This window comes from Phyllopteryx taeniolatus, chromosome 17 (genome assembly GCF_024500385.1).
Source record: "Phyllopteryx taeniolatus isolate TA_2022b chromosome 17, UOR_Ptae_1.2, whole genome shotgun sequence".
Classification (NCBI taxonomy): Eukaryota; Metazoa; Chordata; class Actinopteri; order Syngnathiformes; family Syngnathidae; genus Phyllopteryx; species Phyllopteryx taeniolatus.
Window position 1 is genome coordinate 4,857,312 of NC_084518.1, and position 27,996 is coordinate 4,885,307.

Sequence of the window (27,996 nt, forward strand, 5' to 3'; positions counted from 1 at the left end):
TATATGCAACATCCACAACATTTAGGGACATCTGCAGTAAGATGAGCTCTAATACAAGAGCTTTAGTAAAGATGCAGTATGCGTTTAATATAGTTCGGTTAGCCCAAAAGGAGCAAAATCCCTTTCATTATGGCACAGGGATGTTCTACACAACTGCATACGGCAACCACCACAACAAAACATGTTAAACGCAAATTGAATTTGCTTTAAAACTGGTCAATAAAAACTGAGCAGCATTGTCTTTGGAAATGTGTCATGCTGGTTCTCATTTCATTGTGACTATGTACCTTATGATCCAGTGAGGGTTGGTCACGAGATTTTTAAGGTTAAAACTCTGCCAAGGCTCAGACCACATTGGAATCCTGGGCAAATAATTGACATTGTCCAACAGAAAGCAGTTGAGCTGAGAAATCACATATTAACTAACTCACAATGGTAACATTGAAGCCAAAGAGCAATGATTTGCATAACTGGTATGATCTGATCAGCTTCACATTCCAACACGGCAGGGACCAAGAAGACAAAAAATGAAACAAATTTCAGCTTATTTGAATAAGTCATTCAAAGACAAGAATATTCTTCAACTAAGGAATGTAAATTGAAATATTTTATAAACTTGCGATGACCTTTAGTAAGGGGAAATAATGCAACTATAGACTCACAGTGCCACCTTGTGTCTAATTCTAACACACTATGATCTTCAAGACAAATAACAGAATGAATCTCAAAATGAATCTTTTTGGACACTTTTATTACTTTTTTGACAAATATATATGCTTTTCCTATCATCAAGGAGACATTCTTTAAAAGCTAGGTTTACAGCAAATTCAGTTCTGCAATGTGACAGGAAACATGGGAAATTGTCAGAACATTTCAATGCGCGCACAAGTAAAGGAAAAGTGTGACATAAAAAATTTAAAATAACCCTTAAAAGTGAGACTGATGACAGCGTGGTCATTTTTGGTAATGAGAAAACTACTGTAGCTGTTTCAAATGCCAATGGGACAAATTTTATGTTACATATTAGGAAATATTTGTTTTGTATCAAGGCACAAGCATTGATAACCGTCAGTGAAGGATTACTTTTTAACCTCCCCCCCCCAAATATTGTTATGTTGGTCCCATTGGAACAATACAACTGTACAAACTACAGGAAAAATCAGATATCAAAAACTTGGGTTAACAAACTATCAACAAACGGACAATCCATTAAATCAATAATATACAGAAATGTTGATTTCAGAACTCGAGTTGAATCGTTCTTGAATATGGTGGCGGCACCATCTCTCTATGGAAGACCTGCAGCTATTACAGAGGATGAAGCTCAGTGAGGGATCTGTTTTCCTGCTGTATAAACTCCTGTAAGCTTCTCTTGCCCTGCTTGAAATTACTCTCCCTTCTTGAAAATGGCAAAATGACCAGGAGTCGCAAAAGAGTCTCGATATTACTAAAACTTCTTATCTGTGATGTCTTGAGGGTGTCGAGTACAGTAGTTGGAAGATAGCCTGCCAGGGGGTCTAACCACTTCTCCTTCCACAACTTCATCTCATCTTGAAGCGAGACCTCATCTGGCAAGTCATCCTTGTACAGGCGCAGCACAAGACCGCTGAGTGTGTTGGTTTCTACTTTGGACATGGCGTAAGGCACAATCTCAAGACACCTGAAGGTATCCATTACCTTTTCAGTGAAGAGGTCATCAATTTCTGATATTGAGTGCTCGACAAATTTCATACTTAGTGCATTTTTGTAAAACTCACTCAAAGGTTCTAGGAGAACTGAATGCAACAACGGGATGTGTAGTTTAGATGCAAGCGTGACGGCTTCCTCAAACCATGCCTTGTGGTGCGTGTCAATATCACTCATCAAATTCCTGAGAGAAGCATTGAGATCTGGCAAACTATTCACAGCAAGTAACATGTCTAAGGGCTTGCCCTGAAGACACTGACTTAGCTTTTTAGTTTCACACAAGACATGTCTCAGCACCACCAATGAAAGGATGAACTCAAAGTTTCTGATTGAATCAAAGAACTGTGATGCTTGCTGCTGGTCTGATACACTTCCCTGATGTTTGAGCTCACTTAGGCAAAGCAGGACAGCTTCGATAATCTCTACCATCACCTCATGCATGTCATGACTCTTCTCCCAATTCTTCATCAGCATGTCCCTCAGCTCATTCCCCTTTCCTTCATTGTTTTGAAACACATGGAGGATCATTTCTTCCAGTTTGTTCTGCCGCTCTGTATCCTGTGTAAGCCAATGTAATATTTTACCAATCTGGACAGTCCTATCAGCTGCTTCTGCTGTTGGAGAAGACTTCGCCAGCCACACATTGAGGGACAAACCATAGCTGATAGTTCTTACTGCCTGAGGGTATTTATTGGCTATTGCTAAGCTTACGGCTCCCATCTGAGCACCAACCTCACCGACACTCAGCAAGGCCTGTCCTCGACAATATGCCATATTTAGCCCCCATTTTTCAGAGAGCGTGGTCTCAATTGCGTCTAAAAGGACAGCAGAGTCTTCGAGGAGTGGGATGAAAGCCAATGTTTCTTCACATTGGATATCCTCTTTGTTTAAGTACCTGATGCACAGTGGGACATAAACCTCACCATCAATGTCAACAGTTTGTTCAGTGATAATTGTGAAGAACTGAGAATCCCAGAGTTCTTTGATAATTTCTTCACGCAACAGTGGCTCATAAAAAGACACTGGCTGTCTTGGTCCTTGAACAGTTTCCAGGACGATTTCAGTTTCAGCAGATTTCTCCTCTCCACTTGTAAGCTTCTCAGATTCATTCGTAGCATCGGCTACTATTGGTGCCTCTTGGTTTGACGACTCTTCTTTGTCAGCTCCTGTTGGTAAATATGAAAATGTATTATTGTACTAAATGGAACACAGACGCCCACACACAAAAATGCCTACCCCACTAATCATTTCCCAAGACTTACAGCGGTGGTACCCAGTAGTGGGAAAAAGGAGGGTAGCGATCAATAATCTATTAATTAGAAATTTTCAAAGTTTAAGTTTTTAAGGACATTTTTGCGTGGAGACATTTTTGGGAATATATGTTTAAAGCAGTGAATGCTACAGGGGAAAAAAACAAAAAAACAAATCCATCAAAGGAGTTCAACGGATTGGAATCAATCTAACTGACCATTCAAAGACCTTGCTTTGTATACTCAAGTCAGAAATGGAAGGAGCAAGGCTAACTTTAAGCTTATCTGATAATCATAGTAGCAAACTAATCTCCTTGTCATTTTTATTGTGGTGAATGACTTCCAGGTCACAAATGTGTGCGTTATATGCGCCTGCTAAAGTTGCTTATTGGAGCCACATATCTTTTTCCTACTCTTCTTTATTCCTACTAATTTACTGTTAAAATGTATCACTTGAGTATTCATTCTTATTGATCACAACTCTAGTACTCTTAGGTCACTAACCTCTTTCTCCACCATTGTAGGACGTGCCCCTGCTTGCCGTACAGCAGACAACTACACTGCTGCCACAGTGGATACAAAAAGTCTACACACGTCTGATCAAATGCCAGGTTTTTGTCAAATAAAAAAAAGAGACAAAAATGTGACCAAGACGAATCATTTCAAAACTATTTCCACCATTAATGTGACTTATAGCCTGTAAAATGCAAAAAAAAAATCTCTTAATGTGTGAGGCACATCATTTTAGACCTGCTTAATGTAAAAAGTGTTTTATAACATCTGCGGTAAACTGGGGCTACAATAATAAAGTTTAATTGAATTAAATCTAATATACTTGAAACATGATTGGAAGCACAGGATTGTTCAAGACGTCTCAGTAAGAGACATCACTCAGATTCATGGGGGCCTAGGATTCTCTCTCGTTTAATGACTTATTTGTTGTGCCTCAATGAATGTGTCGAAACTTTGATCAATGCACTTACCCCTGCCTAGATTTAGGGCTCCTAATGTTTCCATGACCTACAAAAAGCACAACTTTGGTTATGTAATGCTGATAGTACCAATTCAAAAGTACTTTGACCATTCTAAAATAAATTTTTTTAGTGCTTAACAAATATATTAGACCACCACCCAATGTAAGGTTTATGTCACAGTTGCACTAAATTAACAACAATGGCAATAATAGTTTATGTAATCGTTAGTATTAATACAATAGTATGAATATCTTTTAAATTTAATTTAAAACATAAAATTATCCATGAATTTTCAAATGTGCGGTTTTAGAAAAAAACTGAAAAAAATAGCAAAGTCCATCTCTCGTGATTGGTCCGTTTTAGTCACGTGCCGTAATGGCGTACTCCGCGTTCCCCTTGGTTCCACATACCACTGCCGCCTTCTTGATCGATTTTGCAGCATAATTAAACGTATCATCTGGTCATCTAGGTCCATTTGTTTAAGCAGACACTGTTCCACTGTCACCATTTTTGTTGCTTAGTTCCTTGTTCGGGAAAGGAAAGTAAAAACGGCTACCGGAAATGGCCAAAAAATGCTGAGGAAACTCCACCCTGTGGTGTCCTAGGCAATACCAGCCGTAGCGACGCCCCCGACTCGGCGGAGAAGTACAGCACATTTTCAAAACTGTGCGCGTGGGTTGGGCTCGAGTATAAAGTCAAACTGCGCGCGGGATAGCCGCAGTGACGTCAGTGCGGTTGCCGCCCGCGCAAGTATAAAGAAGCCTTTAGAAGGTGAATTTGAAATGCCTCATGCCTGTTCAAAATCATAAAATGTTGAGACCTCAATGAAAGTGTCCGTAATATAGCAATTTATGATGCTGGGTGGTCTGTGAGACAAACAGGAACAGGTGGCCTGAAATATTAGTTAAGCACAGTACATGGACTGACTTACTTGTGAAAGACATGGACTGCTCTCTGGATCAACCTCAATACACTTGGCAATGACTTCGGGAAGCCTCTGCAGTGTTGTGTTGTGAGAGAGGAGCATAACACGAGCTGTCCGGTTACCTTTGCATACAGTGTTCCTTAAAATATCTCTCATTGAGTTCAAAGTGGACTTCATTAGGTCACATTCAATGCTGACACTGGGCAGCACAGCTACTAGCCGGAGAAGTAAGATTATTGTTGGGTGGTTCTTAGACTCAGGATGAACTAATGTTTCAGCAATGGATGTTGGAGGAGCAACATCCTGGTCTTTGTCTCTCCAGACTGTAGCCCATGCATTGATGTCCTGCTCAAGTGCATCTGGTTCTGGAAGATCTGATAGGTAGAAGTTGAAAGGTTTGTCTGTGGATTCTGGAAGAATGGGCTGCGGATTGCAGGATGGCAGTAGAGACAGTATCGATAGAGCCTTCAAGTGGCTGTCTGAAAAGTTGTACTTCATTTCATCAACGAGACTTTTCAGGAGGGGGATACTGAGATTTTCTCTGTAGTATGTCTCTGGAGAATCATAGCTGCTGGCCTCCTGAGAGAAACAGACTTGATGAGGCGCTACTTTGGTAGCTAACTGAAATGCCTGTTCAAACCAAGTGGAGTGTACCGTGCCTACATTTTCCAACATTTTGTTGAGAGTCTCTATGATTGGAGGGATCTTTTCCACTTCACAAAGAATATCAGCAGGGTTGCCACAGCGGAAGACAGTGCTACAGTTACGAAGAGGAGCACAAGCATTCTTTAAGATCACAAGCGTGACAATGAAATCCATATTCCTCAGAGCAGTAGAGAGAACTTGAGCATACATTGACATGGCACCTCTGGCACTAGAACAGACAGCATCAAGGCAGCTGAGAATGCCCTCCAATGTGTCAGCTAGTATGTCAAAGAAGTCCTCTCTCTTCTTCCATCTTGAACAGCATGTCTCTGGAATTTCCTCCAAGGCCTCCCTTGGCATATTCAACAGCCCTTCAACAGCCTTTGCCAACTGTTCTTCTAGACAAGGAGATTGTTCAAAGAACAGTAGCAAATCTTCTGTGATATCCAGCATTTTTGCTACCGAAGGGCAAGGGACACTTCCTACGAGCCAATGGGCCAAGCCACAGGACTCACTAGGTGTTACAACACACAGTGGATTGCTCTCGAGGAAGTCCAAAGACATTTTCTTTAGGCTTTGGTAACCTGAGCCCAGGTGCATGAATGCTTGTCCTCGACAGTGTGCCATCGGTAAGCCCCAGGATTCTGTTAGAATTTTTGCAAGCTTACTTGCTTGAGTATCAACATCACAGTTTTTGTCATATGGCAAGTAACCCATCAGCTCTACTTTTGGAGCAGATTCTCGGACATACCTGACAAAAACAGGTAGGTGAGTCTCATCAGCGATTTTTACAGGTTTGTCTGTGATGAGTGAGAAGAATGGAGATTCCTGTATCTCATTCAGTATGACTTCTCTGATTCCCTCTATAAGCAACATTACAATTTCAGCTTCACCCATGGACAGTGCACATTTGTTCTCCTTCCTGAACCAGTGGCACATGTTGAGGTCCTGGGTGAAATTCTCCTTTTCCTCTTCAGAGAGGTCCATGATCCCAATGTTTTTTTTCCCCAGTATTGCAGCCAGTCTGAATATTGTCACCAGACTTTGACGGTTATCTCCAATTTGTCCATTCTCCTCTACTGGCTTCATGTGTTGTTGTTGTTCATCCATCATGTCAGGATATTGCTGAATTTCGGGCTCATCACTTTCTACCTTGACAGTCCTGTCAACTACATGCAAAAGGAAAACAGTTAAAAATAATTTATGATATCAGGGCTATAAAATTGATTATTTCGGCTGACTAAAAATTCAATACCTTCCATATTGTCAGCGTTTCTGATTAAACTTTTGGATTCCTTATCCTATGGAAACACAGAATCATTCATCACACACAAATACATTGCATGGTGACAAAACTTTCAATATGAAATGAACATTTAGTTACATTAAAGGTCCCCTTCCATCCCTGTTTTACTATTTAATTGTGATCGTCTGATGTCCTTTTATCTCGTTTGCATGATAATTTTGGTTGGACATGCGAAAAATGGCCTTTTTCAAGATATTCTTTTCCGCCAGGTATTTGAGAGGGTCGGATTTCTCATTCTTATGCAACATTTCAATGAGCTTTACTCTGATTGGATCACTCATCTTCCTTAATTTAATTATGAAAAACAGCTTGGGTTTGATTGTTCCATATCACTGCATCTGTTAGCTAGATATCACTCTTCGATACCCAGCTCAGACTCCAATCCCTCACGAGATTCTTCGTGGGAGTCATTTATACACTCGGAAACCACATTTAAATATAGCCTACAAGTATACAGTACATACAGTATATTATGTTTCACAACAACACCTAACTATATATGAGACTTCAGTGCAACCGTGGTGGCTGAAATAGCGAGGCCGGTACTCATTGTTGTCTACGCGCCCACCCTCATTCTTATTAATGAGAGAAAAACAAGCACAAAATGCATAAAATCTCATATTAGGATACTCTCGAGAACAGGGTTGAAACGGTTTACAACATTGCAAATTTTCATGCATGCGACGTTTTAAGAGAATGTATGTGATTTTTATGTTTACATTTCTTTTTTAGTATTATCTAGAAACGTTTCTAGACCCAACCCCTCCCCGAGGGCCCCAGCCAAGCGGGACCATAAAGCTCCCCCTAAAGACCCCCCAAACAACAACAACAAAAATCAGCCTACTTGAGCTTGGGCCCGAGACAATTTTCCCATGTTGCGATGCTATCATAAGACTGATTAGTAGGGTAATTTTGGTCAAGATAATTGTGAAATCAATTTTTCATAGCATTTTGCCTCTACTGGAAAACCTGCTTACGGAATACAATACAGGGCACACATAACACAATGTATAGTTCCGTTTAACGAAAGCACTCACCAAACAGATACCTTCCAGGGCTTGTGGAGTAACCTTCAAACATTGGGTCACCATGCGGTCAAGATCTCTGTTGAAATCTGTGCCCACCTGTAGCACAGCCAAGCACAGGGACCTGTCTTTGAGATTTGTGTTCCTCAGGTACTCTTGGAACTTCTTGTGACGCATTACAACTCCACAGTCCTCAATGGCTGTGCTGGGTAGCACAGACATAATCCGAAGGAGTGCATTGATGTTGCCAAAGTACTGCATGAGTGGCAGACGCAGTGTGTGAAATATTGAATTTGGAATAGTCACTGAGGCAACTTTCGTCTTCCATGTTACTCTCCAACAGCAGAGTTCAGTGAAGAAGTTGTCAGCATCGGGAAGATCACTGCTGTAGAGAGGTGGCTTTGATTTTAAGCTCTCAAACATGTAACTCACTGTAACCAAGCAAGGAACCAGGGAGAGGAAATTAAGAGCTTCTTTGTGATCCTCTGAAAAATGATCCTTCACGGCATTGATGAGGTTATCCACTAGGGGCACACTTAAGCTATCTTTGTAAAATCCTACTGGCTTTATTAAGCTGTCTCTTGGCAAACAGTTTTCAGGCACTTCTATTGGCACTCTTAGACTTTGTGCAATTGCACATGCTTCATCAAACCAGTTCTGGTGGAATACTTTCAAATTTGTTTTTATTCTGTTCAAAGTAGCCACAATGCCAGCGATCTGACATAGCTGGAATGCTGCATTGAAATGATCCCTCTGAAGACCCGCACTCAGCTCTCTAGTAAAAGAAGAGGTATTCTTTATGATAACCATGGCAATGATGAAGTCAAATTGCATCAGTTTGTTTAAGAGTACCCCAGCATGTTCAGATACAGCAATTGTCCACCTCTGTGGGTTGTTTTTAACTTTTTCCAGACACTCAACGAGGGGCTCCAGTATCTGCACAAACACCTCATACGAATCGTGCATTTCTTGCCAATTGGAACAGTACGTCCCCTGCAATTCTTGGACCTTTTCGTAGCTCTCCCGAAGACCATAGGCAATTACATGATCAAGCTGTTTTTCTAGAGCGGTCCTGCTGCCCAAAAACATCACCAACTCTTCAAATGTATCAAGGGCTCTTTTAACAACAGGTACTGGGATAGATTTTGACCACCATGTGTTGAATGAGTAGCAAGAGCAATGTGTGCTAATGGCAAGGGGATATTTTTCCTGCACTTTGCAAGCAAAAGCTTTTAGTTTGTAAGAAACATCACCAGATCCAAGGTATGCCTGACCTCTGCAGTTTTTCAAATCAAGACGCCACTCCTCTGTAACTATTTCCATGAGGCGACGCACCATAGCATCACAATCCAGATCTGCTTCCAGGAATCCCATCAACTCCAGTCGCATGACATCAAAACTATCCACAAACCTAAGGAAGAGTGGAAGATAGTCCTTCGTCCCGATCTTAACAACACGGTCGATGAACAATGAAAAGAATGAACTTCCAGCTTCCATGAGAATTCCTTCTCTGACTGCTTCTTCACACACAGTGAGGACTTCATTCATTTCAGATTTGGTGACATACTCAACTTCTCCATCCTGAGAAGGAGAAACCTCATTTTGTTGCCAGCTTTGGCTGTTGTATGCAGCCGTCACGGTGGCTTGTAGAGCGGACTTCAAAGCTTCTCTATCCGTCTCAGCACACTTCATATCTACAAGATTCTCAGCATCCATAGCCATGTTTATTATATTTAATTCATCTTCAGTGTCTTTTTCAGCATGGTTTCCTTGGCTTGCCACTGTAAGAGATAAGGGGGTAAGTTCATTAAAAAAATTAATTCAATGCCGACACTATATGTCTATACTCGTACCCTGACTCAGAAAGAATAATCGAATACGAACACACCGACACAAATTTGTCAGCCAGACATTACTGCCAGGCAGAGGGGTGTATGAGCCACGTCTGCTGTGTGGAGATACTTTAATGTAATAAAAGGATGACTTTGTTAGACGACTGCAAATTATGCTCAGCAAAACGTATGATTAATTCAGCTTGGGCGGAAGTTCCTGCGACGGGCCCTCTGGCAAGCACCAAGTTTCTCGAGCCCCGTCACTTGGCTACGCCTGATCCAGCTGCGCTGCCGTCATGAAGTCGCTACAGCGTGGCGCATTGAGTAAAGACGAGTGATGGTGTGATAAAGTATTACATTAGTTGTGGTATTCTCAGGAAGCAGCCTTGCATTTCTTTTTACTCACTTTATTTTGTAGTTAACACACTGAGGTAACATGACATCCTACTTGTCTTATTTCTTCTTTTCCTCTTATCTACCGTATGTACCACTTTTACACAGTGCCCCCTAGTGTTCAGACTGAGACACCACACTTTGTGTTACGGGCTACATTTAAATGAGAAACTATTAAAAAAACACCCAGTTGAATGTTAAAATGTTAGTAATGGCAAGGTTTTATATTTAAGTGAAACTTATGCCATCTTCAAGAAAAGTTTGTTTTGAAACAATATTTGATGTAAAACATTTTCATCACAACTGAAAGACTTAATGGCATCATCAAGTATCAGTATTCTGTATTGACGACTCCAAACGTAAGTTCGTGTACAGATGAAGAATTTTAAACTGGATTCACGTTTTTATACCAAAATTTGAGCAGGTTTACTGAGCTTCTCCAAGAAGTCAGAAATGAATCAAGCTTAACACTCAAACGTTCAAACATTTTTCTGTTTAGGAATACAAGAACTGTAAACTGCAAAGTTTGATTCAAAGAAACTGGACAAGAACTGTACAGTATTACCCTGCTACATGACTGTTCATTGTTGGTGCCCATGCTATATCACAGATTTTTCTGTGGAACGTATTGTCTGTCATGGAAATCCCCGCTGTCGCGGAAACCTGCAGTTTGTAGCCATTGTTTTTCAATAGCTTTTTAAAGTATATTTATCACTGTAATGCACTCACGTGGTAAAGGAGGGCCACAGTTACTGATGCACTCTTGTTTATTGAATGCCAGGAGAACAGTAAAACACAACCACAATGATGACACTCACACCTCTATCAGGTGCTCCATGCAAGATTTCTGACAGAGGAGTGTGTTGTGACTATGGCCCAGTTGTCATAGCAAACCCCCCACCAACAACTTGATAAACTGCATTCTTTCAAGCCGCCCCGCTGTGCAAGACGGCCACAAGGATGCCTAATTTATCTCACCTGGGCCTTAAATTAATTAACAGCTCCCCGAAAAATTTGGGTTACAGTCATCAAAAACCCCCTTGATGTGCAGAATTGAAGATTGAACTATTAATCCCGGACCTTGAGTTATGTTTAATCACCGCCTTTTTCAAGAACTCAAATACAGCAATGAACTATGTAATCATCAAAACATGCACGCAAGGCACTGCCAAACGCCCACTGGAAACAATTGCTGGCGCACGAGCATTACTACAAACCTGTGGACTCGCATTGAGTTTTTTTTTTTTTTTTAACCAAAGATAAATGTCGGTTTTGATGTTTTACGAACTCTGCAGAAATACTCCAAAAGTATGACTTGATGTCTGTGTCATTGTGTCAGCTTTACAGGTCCAGCTGCAAGACTTTGAGAACTGTTCGTCTTGATTTGAAGCCAAACAGTATGAAATGTTGTATTGAACAATAAGCAGATGATTTGCCAAGACAAAAGTTTAAACAATCATTCTATATGCTTGATCTATGAGTAAGAGTACAAAGTTGGGAGTATTTAATACTAATACATGATTTTTACACCATTTGTATGGCTATATAGGAGACCAACATTCAAGTTGATGGGTATGGTCTTTTCCAGTTTCCCCTGTTTCTTAGACACATCTCCTGGATATTTAACTTTTGACTCTCGCCTCCTCTTGGCTCGTGTCTTGCTTCTTGGCTCTTCCTGGCTAACCTCCCTGCTGCTCCCGGCCTACGTGGGTCACCGCTAAGCAATCAGACGAGTGGCTACAAAAAGTACCAGGTACGCTCCCAGCCAAGCGTGAGCCATCGGAAGTGCCAGCGGATCCTGAAAAAGCCAGGAAGAGGAACGGTCGTATTCTCCCACCGAATGCGTCATGAACAACTTCCCTTTTTCTTCTCCCGCCTGTTGGGTGTACTTTTTGGTGCATCTTCTTCTTCAACTACACGTGCCTCGTTTTCCTCCTGAGATGCTAGGAGAAAGACCATCCCCAAAGACCAGCTGATCTACAGTTGTGAGTAGCACGACAATGGTTGTCAGAATGTACAAGATTATTCCCTTATAATTTTGGGGAAGATACTATCTTCACACAAATCCCAACTTTGTTCTCTCTCACTATGACTCAACTTATTTCACGCTCACATTTGAGTTTTTAGACCAGAAACCCACGATGTCCTATTTCCCTTTTCGTACGCCTATTTTTCTTTTACCAATGTTTGTCTGTCCTTTGTTCTGTAGTTAAATCCCTCTGTATTGTTTCCCTGTAGATTTCCCTTTCGATATAAATTTACTATAAAATTCCACGCCTTGTGTTTTGTGTGTTCTGAGTTAATAATAAACCTCTGTAATCGAGAACTCATATTTCATAAATGTAGCAGCCTTCTAGATTAAGATATTGATCGAGGTTTTTCGTCACTTTTCCTAAAATTTACGAATATAAGAAGAGACGTGGTGCCCCTTTACGAGACAAAGAGTTTGATTCTAACGTTTACCCTAAATCGAACTAATCCGGAAGTTAACGCCTGCGTTACTGCCGGTTTAGTTCGACTTATTTATTCTTCGTCCAAAATTAATTATGTTTTTATCCAAAACCAACATACGCTACAAGTGCAAAGAATAATCAGAAGAGTTGTCCAAGAGCCAAGGACCACCTGTGGAGAGCTTCAAAAAGACCTGGAAGTAGCAGGTACTGTTGTCACAAGGAAAAAAGTGAGTAATGCACTCTGCCGCCATGGCCTGATGCACTCTTCCCACGCAAGACCCCATTTGCTTAAAAAAAGCATGTCAAAGATCGTTGAACGCACCTCTCACACTGCCCCATCCGTTCCTGCCTAGTTTTTCATTCTGAAGAGCGAAATAGGAAATTCAGCGTGTACAATCTTTTAATATTTTGACTCTGTGCTCCACTATTTGACCTGAGTCTGTCGATCTCAGAGCCTGGGTTTATATATTCCATTAGCATTTCTTTCATGTATTCAGGACCTAAACAATTTAGTGATTTCTAGACCAGTAGCAGAACTTTAAAATATATTCTAAAGCTGACTGGAAGCCAGTGTAAAGACTTTAGAATTGGAGTAATATGCTCTGACCTCTTTGTTCTGGTCAGAACTAGAGCTGCAGCATTCTGACTGAGCTACAGCTGTTTAATTCTCTTTTTTTGGAGTCCAGTTAGAAGACCGTTACAATAGTCAAGTCTACTTGAGATAAAAGCATGGATGAGTAGCCAAATATTGTACTCAAGTAAGAGTACTGCTACTTGACAATAATGTGACTCCAGTAAAAGTAAGAAGTACCGTAGTCCAAAAAATTACTTAAGAGTAAAAAGTACATTGAAATACTTACTCAAGTACTGGGTAAATAGTATCTTCTGTTTTTGCATGAACAGCATGAACATCAATAAAATAAAAATAAAAATGTGAATGTGCAAATTCTGATATTACAGTGTGTGTGCGTGCATGTATGTATGCACAACCAAAACTACATCTGGAATTTACTGCTAGGTGTTTTCTCAAGTTATAAGTGGGCTGAAATATCCACGTTTGGGAAGACAGTGCCAGATAAATACTACAATACATGAAAGCCGTTGTTTTTGTTCATCGAAATGTAAACACGGGTAGTGCACCGTTGTCTTCATGGTAACGACAACCTTCCCAATATGGTGGCCACGTACGCACGTCGATCAATCGGGCTGGCTTATCTAGTGTTAATACCTATGACGAGGAACCCTAATACAAGATGTTGTGTGAGGTCATGTGACCATCTTGTCGTTTGATTAGTGAACTAGACTTAAACGTCACTAGTGCTTTGGATTGGAGCAAACAGCGCCCAATGCGGAAGTCAAAGTCGTAGTCTTGCGCACTAAATAGTTGCTAAATGAGCAATAATTGACAAAAGTAGCAAGCGACATTTAGATAATTGTAAAATGACTGTTACTTCTTAACAGCAGAAGCAGCGGATGTGTTTTTCCTGGTCTCGTCAACTCTTGTGTGTGGATGGTGGATTCGTGGAATGGATCTCGCTGCCAGCATTCAAGGAGTAAAAAAACTAATCGGATCTATACGATTCACATAAATGGCCTATTTTGAGTTTTGAACAGCAAATTCTGCCAAAAGGAGACTAATTCGCATATATGGAATTTTGTAATATAAGAACAGATATATTATTTTGAAAATACAGCGCTGAGGAATGCAAAGTTATCAATGTCCTTTCACCATTGTTCCTGTCATACTGTGTGCCGTGTTTTTGTTTGTACATTAAGGACAAAAGTTTTTGTTTTAATTCCTCATTTTAAAAACACCATTCAAGCAAGTTTTTCCTCATGTTTTTGAGATTGTAGGATGAAAGCTGCAGCTGGCTACTAGTGTGGACTGAATGGGTGGAAACAATGGGGAAATGAAATGCCAACAAAATGGCAATGGGAGGGGGGGGGGGGGGGGAACTGAACTTTGTTGTTGGACCGATGACTCCGTACCAAATTTTGAATTATGAACTGAACTAGTTCATTTTTTAAACGATGAACTTAACTTAGAACTATTTCACGTAGAAAATGTAGTTTCTCAACACTGATTCTTTATTAGTTCACATCGCAATATCTATATATTGCAGGTTTAAAAAATAAAAATTGCAATGTCATTTTTTTTACAATATTGTGCCGCCCCAATATAAGGTTTTTTATTGTATTAATTATGCCCTCGTCGGCACAGTGACCGACTGGTTAGCACATCTGCCTCACAGTACTGAGGACCCGAGTTCAAATCCGGCCTTGCCTGTGTGGAGTTTGCAAGTTCTCCCCGTGCCTGCGCGGGTTTGCGTGCATTTTCTCCGGGTACTCTGGTTTCCTCCCACATCCCAAAAACATCCATGCTAGGTTAATTGAAGACTCTAAATTGCCCCGTAGGTGTGAATGGTTGTTTGCTAAAATGTGCCGTGTGATTGGCTGGCGATCAGTTCAGGGTGTACCCAGCCTTTCGCCCAGAGTCACCTGAGATAGACTCCAGCACGCCCGCGACCCTAGTGAGGATAAGCGGTACGGAAAATGGATGGATGGACGTTCCCTAAACAGAAACATACCTTGCACTGGAATTATGACTAGTAAGTGCAGATATCTAAAAATTGGAGTCAAAGATATTTACAATTCCGTCACACATAGGAGATACAGTGGACCGCAGGGGATAGGGAGCGGGCTGGACGGCGAATACCGAAGATCTATGTATAATTGACAGCCATTAAAATTGCAATGAAATAAAAATATATTTTGGTGAATCTGCAGGTACCAAACCGTGAGTATGTGGGGGTCTACTGTATCTGCAAATGAATTAGCAATCTGTAATGTCAAACAAAAACAAAAAAAAGTGATCATTTGTCCAAGTGAAAAGACTGCAGATATCTGAAACACTATTTGTGAAGAGGAATAACATAGTTAGGGATATCAAAAATGTTTGTTTTTTGACTAGGCAAAAATAAATTATAGATATCTGCAACACTTATCCAGTCGAGCTGTTAAATATTAAGACGGATTAACCACAGTCCTTTACTAGATGGCTGAAGGAGGCATTGGTCCCAGCCAGCAAGGGTTAACTGCAACAAGAGCGGCGAAGGTCTGCTTGGGTTCCACCATAGGCCACGCTATGAGGGCTTGCTGTTAATAATGCTAGTGACGCTTTGTGGTCTAATATTGGCCCTGTAAATTCCCTTCCCCTTCTTGCATTTTAACATGCAGTCTTTCAATCGCATGACTACACAGCCTTTTTATGTTCACCATGGATACGGCTAGCCCTAAATGGCTGCCATATACCACAATGCAATATGGGTCCTCAACCACACAGTACTGCTTACGAAAAGGCCAAGACGCTGCACAGTGATTTGCTAACAAACACACAGTGTTATTTCTTCATAAAGGTGTGTTTTCACTTATTTCTATATTGTACTGTACACATTTTTAATCACACACATCGATAAAAATAAGGTAAATATAACATTCTGCAGCTGGAATGAATAAGTGCATTTCCATTCCTTTTAATGGGAAACACTACCTTGGTTCACAAATGTATGGGTTGACAAACTGAGTCACGGAACAGAATACATTTGATAATCGAGGTTCCACTGCATAGAGTGCAATTATGATTGATTAGCAACAATGAAAACAAAATCATCTTACCTATGGAAGGCTTATCTTTAATTTCTTCATCCTGTAATAGATGCAAAATTGTCACAGTTATTAAAAATGTTCTTACTGGCCATGACAATTCTAATTTTAGAACAGTGATCTACTCACGGTCTGTAACATCTGCAGTATGTCTGGATGCTTCTGTACATATGAATCCACCATTTGTTCAACATTGAAATGCACATCTTGGTTCACATAGACATATGCCGAGCTGCATTGTCTTTGGTCCTCCGGTGTGTCTTTCAGATAGGCGTGGCATCGCTCCAGTACCATATGGTATTGCCCATAAACATCTGCCTCAGCATTTACACATGGCACAGTGCCCAACACCCTCAACAAGCTCTGCACATTTGGGTAAAACCCGATGTCTGGTATCTTCAGTGTGGCAAACACTGTGGTTGGCAGAATCCTGCGCTTGCTTGCATGCCTCCACTTCACTTCCCAACAACCAAGCTCTTCATAGAATGTGTCAGGCCTTGCAAGGTTGTTCAAATTGGCATCTGCTACCTTATCACGACGAATGCTAAAATTGTGGTCAGCCATGTAGGATGGTACTAAAGAGAGCCATCTCAGAATCCTCACCATCTCTGTACTGAAAATTCGCTTGACCTCCGCAACAAGATACTGTAAGATGGGTCGGGCTAAAGTTTCTCTGTAAAAGTCTTCTAGCGAGGTATCATTTGCATCTCCATGGTCAACCTCAGGTTTGATGACTTCAACACCAAGCTTCTTGGCTCGACCGACCGCATCTGAAAACCATTTTCTATTGAATATGGCAATGTCCTGTTGGTATTTGCTTACCAGCTTTAAGGCATTTGAAATTGTGTACTGCAACGTACTGCTCATGCTAATGATTCCCCTGAGACTGGAGTTGAGTATGCTCACACAGCAGAGGGTGTTCTTGAGAACAACTAATGTCATGATGAAATTGAAATTCTTCAGAACTGGCTTGAGTTTGGCCATCTGTTCAGCTGTATCTTCATCCACCTTTGAAATAATTTCATTGATGCAGTTCAGGAAAGGCTCCAAGATATCCAACATGGTTTGAAAGGCATCAGTGCCACACTCCCAATTCACACTGATGATTGCTTTGATTCTCTCCACTTCTCCCTTTATATGGCCATATGTCATCTGGATCTTTCCTTCCAATCTTTTGTATAGCTCAGGTGTGTTCCTGAGTAATGAGGCCACTTCTTCTACAGTGTCTACAATAGTTTGAATTGTTGGCACTGGCATGCAACGAATAATCCATATATTAAAAGCATATGGGTCACTTGGTGATAAAACAACTTGTGGAAACTCCAGTAAAATTTTGCAAGTGAGGTCTCGCATTGTCTGACACATGCGTCCCGTAACTAGATAGGAGAGTCCTCTGCAGTGCTCCATCCTTAACCCCCACTTATTTCTTAATTCTGATATAAGATGGTTAAATAGATTGTCTGCATCCAAATTGCAAGGCAGGAACCCAACAAGGTGTTTTTGTGGGAACCCGGCCTCTGTGACAGATCGAATGAAAATTGGGATCTGCTCCTTTCCCTCTATACTGGTCACATCTTGGAGCAGAATAGAGAAGAATCGGGCATGCCTCAGGCTGTTCTGGATCTCTTCTCGCATTAGTCTCTCACTAAACTGTAGGATTTCCTTCTTATCAACTTTCTCTACACAGATTTTCTTGAGAGATGGCTGACCCCTTGCTTCACCAGTCGACTCATCTGTGTTGATGTTTCCACCGTTGATGCTGAATCCAGTCAGTGCAAGAATTTCTTTGAAATAGGCCTTAAGAGTCTCTTTAGCTTTGAAGCTGCCTATATTCTCTTCTGCTCGGTTATCTTCCTGTTCAGGTGTAGTAATGTCATCACCAGAAACATCTTTTGTCTCCTCAGTCACTTTTGGTGCCGCTATGTTTTCTGATGGGAAAGAGCACATTACCGAGTAAAAATTAAGACTTTCTTTGAGAAATTGCTGACAAAGGCTGATATTGTCTACAAAATTATTGATTAAAATAGCATTATTATTGAACTATAACACCCTATTAAAACTTTGGTTCATGTACAGTCTCCTCCAAAAGCACTGGAGGCCATCCTTTATTTTTGCTGTAGAATGAACACATTTGACTTTGAGATTACGTGATACAAGGTTCTTTTATTGTCATTTCCACAATATGTGTAGCACATACAGAGGATTAAAATTATATACTCAAAGCCCCACGGTGCTATAAAAGATGGTATAAATAATAATCAGTAAAAATAAGCTAAATAAAACTATGGTATAAACAGTATAAAAAGTATAAATTAAATCTGCAAATAAAGATTAGGAGACGTGCAAAAGTCAAAGTCTGAGTACCAAGGCACAAAGACATTTATAAATTAGAAGGCAGTGTGGGGAAGTGTGTGTGCATGCGCATGTGTGTGGGGGTTCAGAGTTCAGGTGGGCAGAGGACAAGTGAAGTAGAGGGGGCAGAGCGGACAGAGAGTTCAGCTTCCTGACAGCCTGATGAATAAAACATTCTTTAAGTCAGCTGGCCCTGGCCCGCAGACTACCCAGTCTCCTCCCTGATGGCAGCAGACTGAAGAGGCTGTGAGATGGATGGGTGACATACCCCGCTATGCGGAGGGCTTTGCGGCTGAGGTGGGTGCTGTAAATGTCCGGCAGGGAGGGAAGAGAGGTTCCAATGATCTTCTCAGCTGCCCTCACTATGCAATGGAGAGTCTAGCGGCAAGATGCGGTGCAGGCTCCGTACCACACACTGATGCAGCTGGTAAGGATGCTCTCTATGGTCCCTCTGTAGAACGATTACATAATGGGGGTCGGGGCTCTGGCTCTTCTCAGCATGTGCAGGAAGTAGAGAGGCTGGTGAGCTTTCTTGGCCAGTGATGAGATGTTGCTGGTCCAGAAGCGGTCCTCTGTGACGTACACTCCCAGGAATTTGGTGCTGCGCACCCTTCTCCACCGCAGCACTGTTGATGTTCAGGGGAGCATGTTGGGAGTGCACTCTCCTGAAGTCCACAACAATCTCCTTGGTTTTCTCCATGTTCAGGGAGAGATTGTTGTCCGTGCACCACCCGGCTCACCACACTCCTATAGTCTTTCTCGTCCCCGTTGCTAATGAGACCCACCACAGTTGTGTCATCTGTAAACTTGATGAAGAGGTTGGAGCTGTGTATCGGTGTGTAGTCATAGGTCAGCAGGACGAAGAGGATGGGGCACAACACACATCCTAGAGGAGACCCCGTGTTCAGGGTGATGGTGCTGGATGTGTTGCTGCCGACCTGTACTGCCTGCGGTCTCCCTGTCAGAAAGTCCAGCAGCCAGTTGCACATCGATATGTTGAGCCCCAGCTGGTCCAGTTTGTGAACCAGTTGTTGTGGAATGATGGTATTGAATGCTGAGCTGAAGTCTATGAACAGCATTCTGACATATGAGTCCTTAAGAGTTCAGGTGTGTGATCGCAGAGAGGAGGGCAGTGCAGATGGCATCATCGACAGACCGGTTGGACAGATATGCAAACTGTAAGGGGTCCAAGGAGGGTGGGAGGAAGGACTTGATGTGGTGCATGACTAGCCGCTCAAAGCACTTCATCAGGATGGGAGTGTGCTACCGGACGGTAGTCATTGAAGCAGGAGGGAGACGACGACTTTGGGACCGGGATGATGGTGGTGGCTTTGAAGTATGTAAGGACAACAGCCTAACTCAGGGAGGTGTTGAAGATGTCCGTTAAGACATCCGGAGTTCAGCTGCACAGTCCCTCATAACACGACCAAGTATGTTATCTAGGCACGGGGCTTTATGTGCATTGTGCCTGCCGAGGGATCTTCTCACGCTGTCCCGGGTCAGTAACAGCACCTGGGCACCAGGAGAGGGTGGAGACTTGTGTGCAGGTGTGCCTCAAAGCGAGCAAAGAAGTTGTTTAGCTCAATCAGCAGGGAGATTGAGCTGTCACAGGTCTGTGGTAAGGATTTGTAGTACGTAATGGTCTGAATACCACGCCGCAGACTCTTGGTGTCACTGCTGTTAGTGAAGCGGTGGCGATCCTCTTGGAGTACTCCCTCTTGGCTTACCTGATACCACAGGACAGATTGACCCTAGTTGTCCTCAGGCCCTCCTCATCGCCAGATCTAAAACCAGCGTTGCAGACCTTCAGTAGTCTGTAGACCTCCGCAGTCAGCCATGGCTTCTGATTAGCACGAACAGTGATGGACTTGGTGGTGGTGACATCATCCATGCACTTTTTAATGTAGGCGATGACAGTCTCTGTGTAATCCTGAAGTTCAGTGATGGAGTTGTAGGTGGCAGCCTGTTTGAACATAGTCCAGTCTGTGGTGGCAAAACAGTCTTGAGGTCCCTCTAGGAACCCTTCTGGCTACACTCGTACCTGTTTCCTAACTAGTTGGGTGACCTTAACCAGTGGTCTGTAAACTGGCATTAGCATTACAGTGAGGTGGTCTGAGGCACCGAGGTTGGAGAGGGAAAGGGCCTTCTAGGCTCCTCTCAGGGGGGTAAAACATTGTCCAGAGTGTTATTTCCCTGTGTTGGAAAGTGAATGCTTGAGTAGAGTTTTGGAAACACAGTCTTGGGGTCAGCATGGTTGAAATCGCCAGCCAGGATGAGGAACGCATCTGGGTGGGCTGTCTGCTGCTCACTGATGTGATGTTATAGTTCACTCAGCGCCTCACTCCTGATGAAGCTTGGAGGGATGTAAACAGCCACAAGCAGTATGGTAGTAAATTCGCTCTGCAAATAAAACTGCTGGCACTTCATAACCATAAACTCCAGTAGTGGTGAGCATTGTTGACTGACCAAGACAGCGTCCCGGCACCAGGCAAAGCTGATTAACACAGAGCCCGCCATCGCAGGTCTTACCTCCCTCGACAAGAGCTCTGTCCGCTCGGTAGCATGCTAGTCGGTCGAGCTGAATGGCGCTGTCTGGGACGCTGCTCTTAAGCCATGTTTCCACAGACACAAAAACACAGCACTCTTCTCATAGTCTTACAGGTAGAGCAGAGTAGTCAAATATAATCCAGCTTGTTGTCCAGAGAGCGTACATTGGCCAACACGATGGTGGGAATTGCCGGCTTGTGTGGTTTAGCTTCTGCTTCCTCCTTTGCCGTTCGTGGTGCCTCCACTGAGGGCGTGATGCAGGAATGGGGGTCGGAGTTGTTGTAGCCACCCAGAGCAGACCGCAGTTCCGTAGCTCCTCTGTGAGAGCAGACTTTAACTCCGTAAAAGTAGTTCTGCCTATGAAACTACGACTGTATCTGCGCCTAGGGACATGTAGACTTGACGAAGACGGGCTAAAAAACACTGACATATAAAACACAAGACAGGAAAACACCGTTCGTTTGGGACAGAGAGAAGCCGCTGCGTGTACACGCAACGCCATTACGACTATGAATGACAAGAGATCCACAGTTCAACTTTCATTTCCAGGTACTTTACTGGTACATCTGACACACATAGAAGATTATGGAGTTTTAATTGGAACAAACAAATTTTTTGATGAGCAAAATGTATTGGAACAGATTTGAGGTAATATATACACGTACATTGTTTACGTTTCACTGTACAGCGGTTAACTTATTGACACACTAATGACTGTTAATAATATATCAAGCATGATGCGTGAAAGTTAACCCTCCTTCGGCCATCCTTCCTCTGCTCACTATGTGTTAAGGCTAATTTATGCTCTACATTAAATGCATACAGAATAACGCTTTGCACCATTTGTAACAAATTGATTTTCTTATGTACTAGGAGCAAAAATATTACCCATCATCCAAGCATGAGTATTTGAATCTTATACAGTGGTTAACCTATCTGTAATACTTGTATGACTGTAAAAGAACTGTGAGCTTTTGGAAAAGTATATTGTACTGCTTTACGGTGTTAGGATAAAAGTGGGTGGCTTTATGTCATGATTTAATTATTTTGTTTTACATGCTTTGAATTTTACCTTTTGCCTTCTTTACGCTGGGTTCCTCTTCCACCTGTATTAAGAATAATAATTATCAAGTTATTTACCATTTTAATATTTGATTTAAAAAATTCAAGAGACATTTGTCAGACTGTGACTGACACACTTACAGGGCTTCCCGCACGTTTCCTGTTGCACGTTGATTCATTATTGGTGGTTACAGCAGAGTCAAATATCGTTGGAACAGCATCGTCGTTCAAGACACATTTTGAGGAACTCTAGAAATGGGAGAAGAAAAAAAAATAAAATGAACTTGACAACATTGACAATATTTAAAACAATCACTTATTCAACTTATCCAAGGAGTCAACACAAGTCAAACACTGTCAAGTTTACATTACTGAATAAAAAGATTTTTTAAATGTTTTGATAGTGAACTATAACAAAAATTACATCATTAAACCACTTAGTGGGGACCAATATACTGTACACTCACTGGTCAATTCTCAAGTAATAAAAAAATAAAGCATCATATAATGCAGTCTTTAATGCTGTTAGGTGTGCGAGGTGCGATGTATATGCTGTATAAGCAGTATATGGTATTGATTTGGCGAAGGATATAAAGTTTTATAGGAGGAGCTGCCAGTCAAATGTGCATCTACATCCAACAGTCACCCATCGTCCCTGGTTTCCCGGTTGCAGGGGAACTACCGGGGAAACGCTAGGCACTTAGCTAACTTGTACCAGATACGAGCTGCGGCTGGCTAGCTCACGTGGCTAACCACGGTGCGGAGCTGCTAAATCACTCATCCTCGCCACTGTGGCGGCAAATAAGCTACACATCTGACAAGTCTCGTTATCACTTAAGGGCCTAGCTCACTTGTGGAGCCGTCACCGAAACTGCCCAGGATGATCAGTCAGGATGACTCTGGGACCCGGAGACCAAAATATTGCTTGTGCTCTCACCAGGAAGAGGTCTCAGAGACGTCTCCAGAGAAGGTGGACGACTAGTTAGCACATATGCCTCACAGTTCTGAGGACCGGGATTCAAATCCCGCCCTCGCCTGCGTGGAGTTTGCATGTTCTCCCCATGCCTGCGTGGATTTTCGCCGGGTACTCCGGTTTCCTCCCACATCCCAAAAACATGCATGGTAGGTTGATTGAAGACTCAAAATTGCCCGTAGGTGTGAATGGGAGTGCGAGTGGTTGTTTGTTTATATGTGCCCTGCGGTTGGCTGGGGACCAATTCAGGGTGTACCCCGCCTCTCCCCCAAAGATAGCTGGGATAAGTTCCAGGGCGCCCGCGACCCGAGTGAGTATAAGCGGTACAGAAAATGGACGGATGGATAGAACTATTCAAAGTTACCTGGCCCTGTGTGAAAAAGTAATGGTCCCCTAAACTGAAGAACTGTTTGGGCCATCCTCTCCTGCAACAACTGGAATTAAGCATTTTCTGTAACTGGCAATGAGTCTTTCACATCTCTGTGAAGATATTTTGGCCCACTCTTCCTTGCAGAATTGTTTGAATACAGCAAAACGTGGAGGGTTTTCTCACATGAATGGCCTTTTTAATGTCATTCCGCTGCATTTCAATCGGATTCAAGTCTAGACTTTGACTAGGCCACTCCAAAAACTTTTTTTTTTTTTTTTTTTAAATCCATTCAGAAGTTGATTTGGATCATTATCCTGCCAAAGTGCGCTTCAGCTTGAGGTGATGAACTGATGGCCGAACATTCTACTTCAGGATTTTATGGTCAAAAGCAGAATTCGGTTTTCCATCAATCACAGCAAGTCATCCAGATCCTACATTGCCTAAGCAGCCCCAGACTATCAAACTCTCACCACCACGATTGACTGTTGTGATGTTCTTTTTCTGAAATGCTGTGTTACATTTACGCCATATGTAACAAGATACACACCTACAAAAAAAGGTCCACTTTTATCTTCGTCAGCCCATAGAATATTCTCCCAAAAAGTCTTGGGAACCATTCCAATGTTTTTTTTTTTTTTTTTGCAAAGGTAAGACGAGCCTTTATGTTCTTTTTGGTCAGCAGTGGTTTTCGCCTAGGAACTCTGCCATGGATGCCATTTCTGCCCAGTCTCTTTCTTATTGTTGAGTCATGAACACAGACCTTAACTGAGGCAGGGAAGGCCTGCGTTCTTCAGATGTTGTCCTGGGTTCCTTTGTGACCTCCTGGATGAGTCGTCGCTGTGCTGTGGGGTAATTTTTGTAGGCTGGCCACTCCTGGGAAGGTCGTCACTGTTTCATGTTTTCTCCACTTGTGGATAATGGCGCTCACAGTGGTTTGTTGGAGTCCTTAAGCTTTAGAAATGTTTTTTTAACCTTTTCAACACTGACAGAGGCCAATTACTTTATTTCTCATCTGTTCTTAAAGTTCTTTGGATCATGGAATTTTGTTGGAGCTTTTTTTTTTGCAATCTTTTGGCCGACTTCATTTTGTTAGGCAGGTTCTATTTAAGTGATTTCTTGATTGAACAGGTCTGGACTTAATCAGGCTTGGGTTCGGGACTTAATCGGGCTTGGGTTTGGTCAGTGAAAATGAACTCAGCTTAACATTAAATGTGATTAGTCAGTTAATTTGTGATTTAACAAGGGGGGCAATTACCTTTTCACACAGGGCCATGTAGTTTTGAAGTAGCTAAATAAAAGTAGCTAAATGAAGTAGCTAAATAAAAATAATAGTAAATAAAACACTATTTAAAATCTGCATTTTATGTTTACTTGGTTTATCTTTGTCTGATATTTACATTTGTTTGATTATCTTAAAATGGGGAAACTATGCAAAAAAATGTGAATTTTAAAAGAGGCAAATACTTTTTTATGGCACTGTACAACATAGGTGTTTTTTAAAACACAGAGGTGGAAAGTTAATATTGATTGATTGCCTAAAGAGGCAATTAATCAAATTTCAATTGTGATTTAAATTTTGGCTTCTCACTATTATAAAAACATTATAATCGAAGAAAAACAAGTAATGTGCGGCAGGTGCGGTTCTTGTTGCGGGCAAGTGTAGCTTACTGCCTGCGGCACATTTGTGAGTTTGACAGCAAAGTAAAATAATACTTACTTCACTAACAATGTATTTATGACAAGTATTACTTTCTTTTGCTGTCAAACCCTCAAATACAGGGGCGACATGCCCTGACGTTTCGTCAGCATCTGTGTGCTATGCTCAGCCGCCGGAGCACAGACATAGAGCCAAGCCTCTATAATGAGGAAAACGTTTTAACGTCCATAAAAATTGTGATGATTGATCACAGTTTTGTGACATTAAGCAACGCTAAGCTTTTTATATATTGTGATCATATGGTGAGGAAAACACTTAACATCCATAAAATCCAAAATATTGGGCCGATTGTTCAGATATTTTCAGAGGTTGAAGTAGGCATTCATAGAGTTGTCCGCATAAATTTTGGTGATTGCTTGATTCCAGTTTTGTGACATTAAACTTCGTTAAGCTTTTTCTCTATACGAGACGAGCCTCTAAATGGTCTCCAATGAATTCGAACATCTTCGATTTCACCAGGACTCCTTGGAGACCCAGCTAATCTTCAGGAGACGTCACAGAGCTATCTCTGCAACCACATCCCCATCAGGTCGCCAACTAGTCTGCAGGCCAGTGAGATATGGATAGAAGAGCGAACAGGAGAAGACGGAGAAGCCATGCTAACTCATAAACTGATGTGAAATGTACAGAAGCGACACACCAGAATAAGTGCTTCATACCGTGATTTTAATTTTAGGCCATCTCGCCAAGCTCTAAGTGGAGGCGCTGTACATTTAACAATAATTGTTTAGTGTTATCTATTGGGGTTTATAATCTGCATTAGTTCAAACTGGAGTCCAATAAATTGTTTCTCACGCAACTCCCATAGCCTCTACTTTTGCACCAAAATCATGCAAAGAGGTCAAAATAATAATAATACAACACTACTACCTACAATGGCATAGTCAGGTTTGTCACAATAAAACAACCTTGCTAAGTAAGCCCAAATAACCGGACTGAATACGATTTAAAAAAAAAAAAAAAAAGGGGCCTGTGGAATGTGTCCGTAAAACAAGCATAATATGCAAGATGACAGATTAAAAGATCAACAAACATTTTTTTTTTTTTGCTTTTTTACCTGATGAGAGATCAAAGAAGCCTCAAAGTGTTTTGCACAAAGTTTGTAGCATTTCTGCAGCTCCTCTGGAGGTCGTGATGCCAAATCTTGGCGACAACAGTTCGTCAACCATTTATTGCAGCTAAAAATACAGTAAAAACACAATCAGAAATCTCTGTCCTTTTCATTCAGGCGATCAATGTTTATAAAAAATACACGGGCGATTTAAATTTTCCCATTTTTCTTCCATTCTTCTTGAGTTCAGTCAGAAAAATAAAGTTTACAACTGGTTTGTGGCTATGTTTAGCTATAGCCACAAACCAGTTGAATATATGCTATTCTCTTCTCAGTTCATGATTAAACCAGAGATTTATTGTAACATGACTCATGTGATTTGATCTTCACAACATAATTCAGAGGGGGTGCTGAAGTGAGTATACAGTTCCAAGAGTTACAACTAATTATTTTTATTACCTTCTTCATTATTATTATTTTTTTTAAATACTTCTTTTCATAACCACGGCAGCCAATTAAACCAATGACCAATGAAAGCGGCTAATTAAAAAGTACTGGAAGACAGAGAATGCTGAAAAGGTTTGACAGACATGGGCTAAATTTTTTTTTATTAATCTCCACCAGGCAGACTAACAATTTACATATTATTTGATAAAACCGCCCCATTTAAAACTGTTTAAACGTGATAATTGTTATGCAACACAGTAGAAACACATCCTCTGCAGGTAGAACTAATGTATTACATGACATGACCCGTCAGCAACTAGGTTATTTTAACTCGGATACGCCTGCTGCACTTCGAGTTGAGCGAGAGGGAATTTAAACTTAAGTTTGACGATGCAACGCTGTACTACGAGTTAACCAAGTGACAATCAAGACTCAGCTTGATGTGATTGTCAAGCGAGGAAAAGGGACAGAATTGCAATTCTCATAATGGAGTAAAAAGCAAAACGACGTAAATGTTTCGGAATTTATTAATGCTATTCCGACGATAAATGGAAAACTAGAAGTAGTATGACGATGTTCAAATAAGTTAAACTTCTACTACGTTACCGCGCTGAGTGTCTTACAAATAAGGGTTTGCAAATTGCACAACAAAAAGTTTCCAACGTATTGTTTTTATTTTATCATTATGTCGAACACTACAAAATAACACCACGACCATCACTACTGTTAGTTTCTCATTCAGAACTAATGAGTATACTGCACTTTATTTTATGGCGACTTTTTTTTAGGGAGTGTGGTGAGTCTGCGCCATTTTCAACTGAGTTGTGTCACTGCTAGCCAACATGATGTTGAGCTAAAGACAATGCTAATGGCAGATGGCTAACATATTTCTGCACGCTCGGTGCCTCGTATACGTCCCACTCTACAATGGGGAAAAAACCTTACCGTTCCGGGTCCAAGGGAAAGCTGAAAAGCGGGGTGCTGTTATCGGGCCCCACTTGCTGGTAGTCACAGTTGGCTGCAGCACAACAGTTACTCATTTTGGATAGCAATGTAGCTCGCTAACTAGCCAGTTAGCTAGCTTAGCTGGGTTGTCCACTGAGAGCGAAACCTGCAGAAGAGTCTACAGACTCATCCTGCGGCGAAACCTTTACCAGTAACAGTATATATGAACACTATTCTTGTTGCAAGTATTTTTGGGCGGGCTAAGATTCGACTACTTCCATTCTTAAAAAGTTGATGCTGCGTGTTGATCCAAGAGTCACCGAGAGCGTGATATGAACCAGGAACTAAACACTGCAGTTACACACGTTGGCCAGCAGAGG

At 41.6% G+C, this 27,996-nt stretch overlaps 1 protein-coding gene across 1 annotated transcript; it reads right to left on the bottom strand.

Annotated features, from left to right (window-relative positions):
• Positions 1 to 734: 734 nt before the first annotated feature.
• si:dkey-250d21.1 (uncharacterized) lies at positions 735 to 27,995 on the bottom strand. Its single transcript, XM_061751273.1, has 11 exons — positions 27,617 to 27,995; positions 26,231 to 26,351; positions 22,255 to 22,362; positions 22,124 to 22,157; positions 16,282 to 18,080; positions 16,165 to 16,195; positions 7,824 to 9,592; positions 6,736 to 6,781; positions 4,842 to 6,649; positions 3,920 to 3,956; positions 735 to 2,852 (listed from the first exon to the last, which is right to left on the bottom strand). The coding sequence occupies exons 1-11, from the start codon at positions 27,709 to 27,711 to the stop codon at positions 1,309 to 1,311; spliced, it is 7,392 nt and encodes a 2,463-aa protein (XP_061607257.1). The 5' UTR covers positions 27,712 to 27,995; the 3' UTR covers positions 735 to 1,308.
• Between the last annotated feature and the right edge of the window lies 1 nt (position 27,996).

Coding starts and splice junctions, on each gene's coding strand:
- si:dkey-250d21.1 (XM_061751273.1), bottom strand. CDS start 27,711: ATGAGTAACTGTTGTGCTGCAGCCAACTGTGACTACCAGCAAGTGGGG. Junction 16,196..16,281: donor TACTGCAGATGTTACAGACC/GTGAGTAGATCA, acceptor CATCTATTACAG/GATGAAGAAATTAAAGATAA. Junction 9,593..16,164: donor TAAAGATAAGCCTTCCATAG/GTAAGATGATTT, acceptor TATCTCTTACAG/TGGCAAGCCAAGGAAACCAT.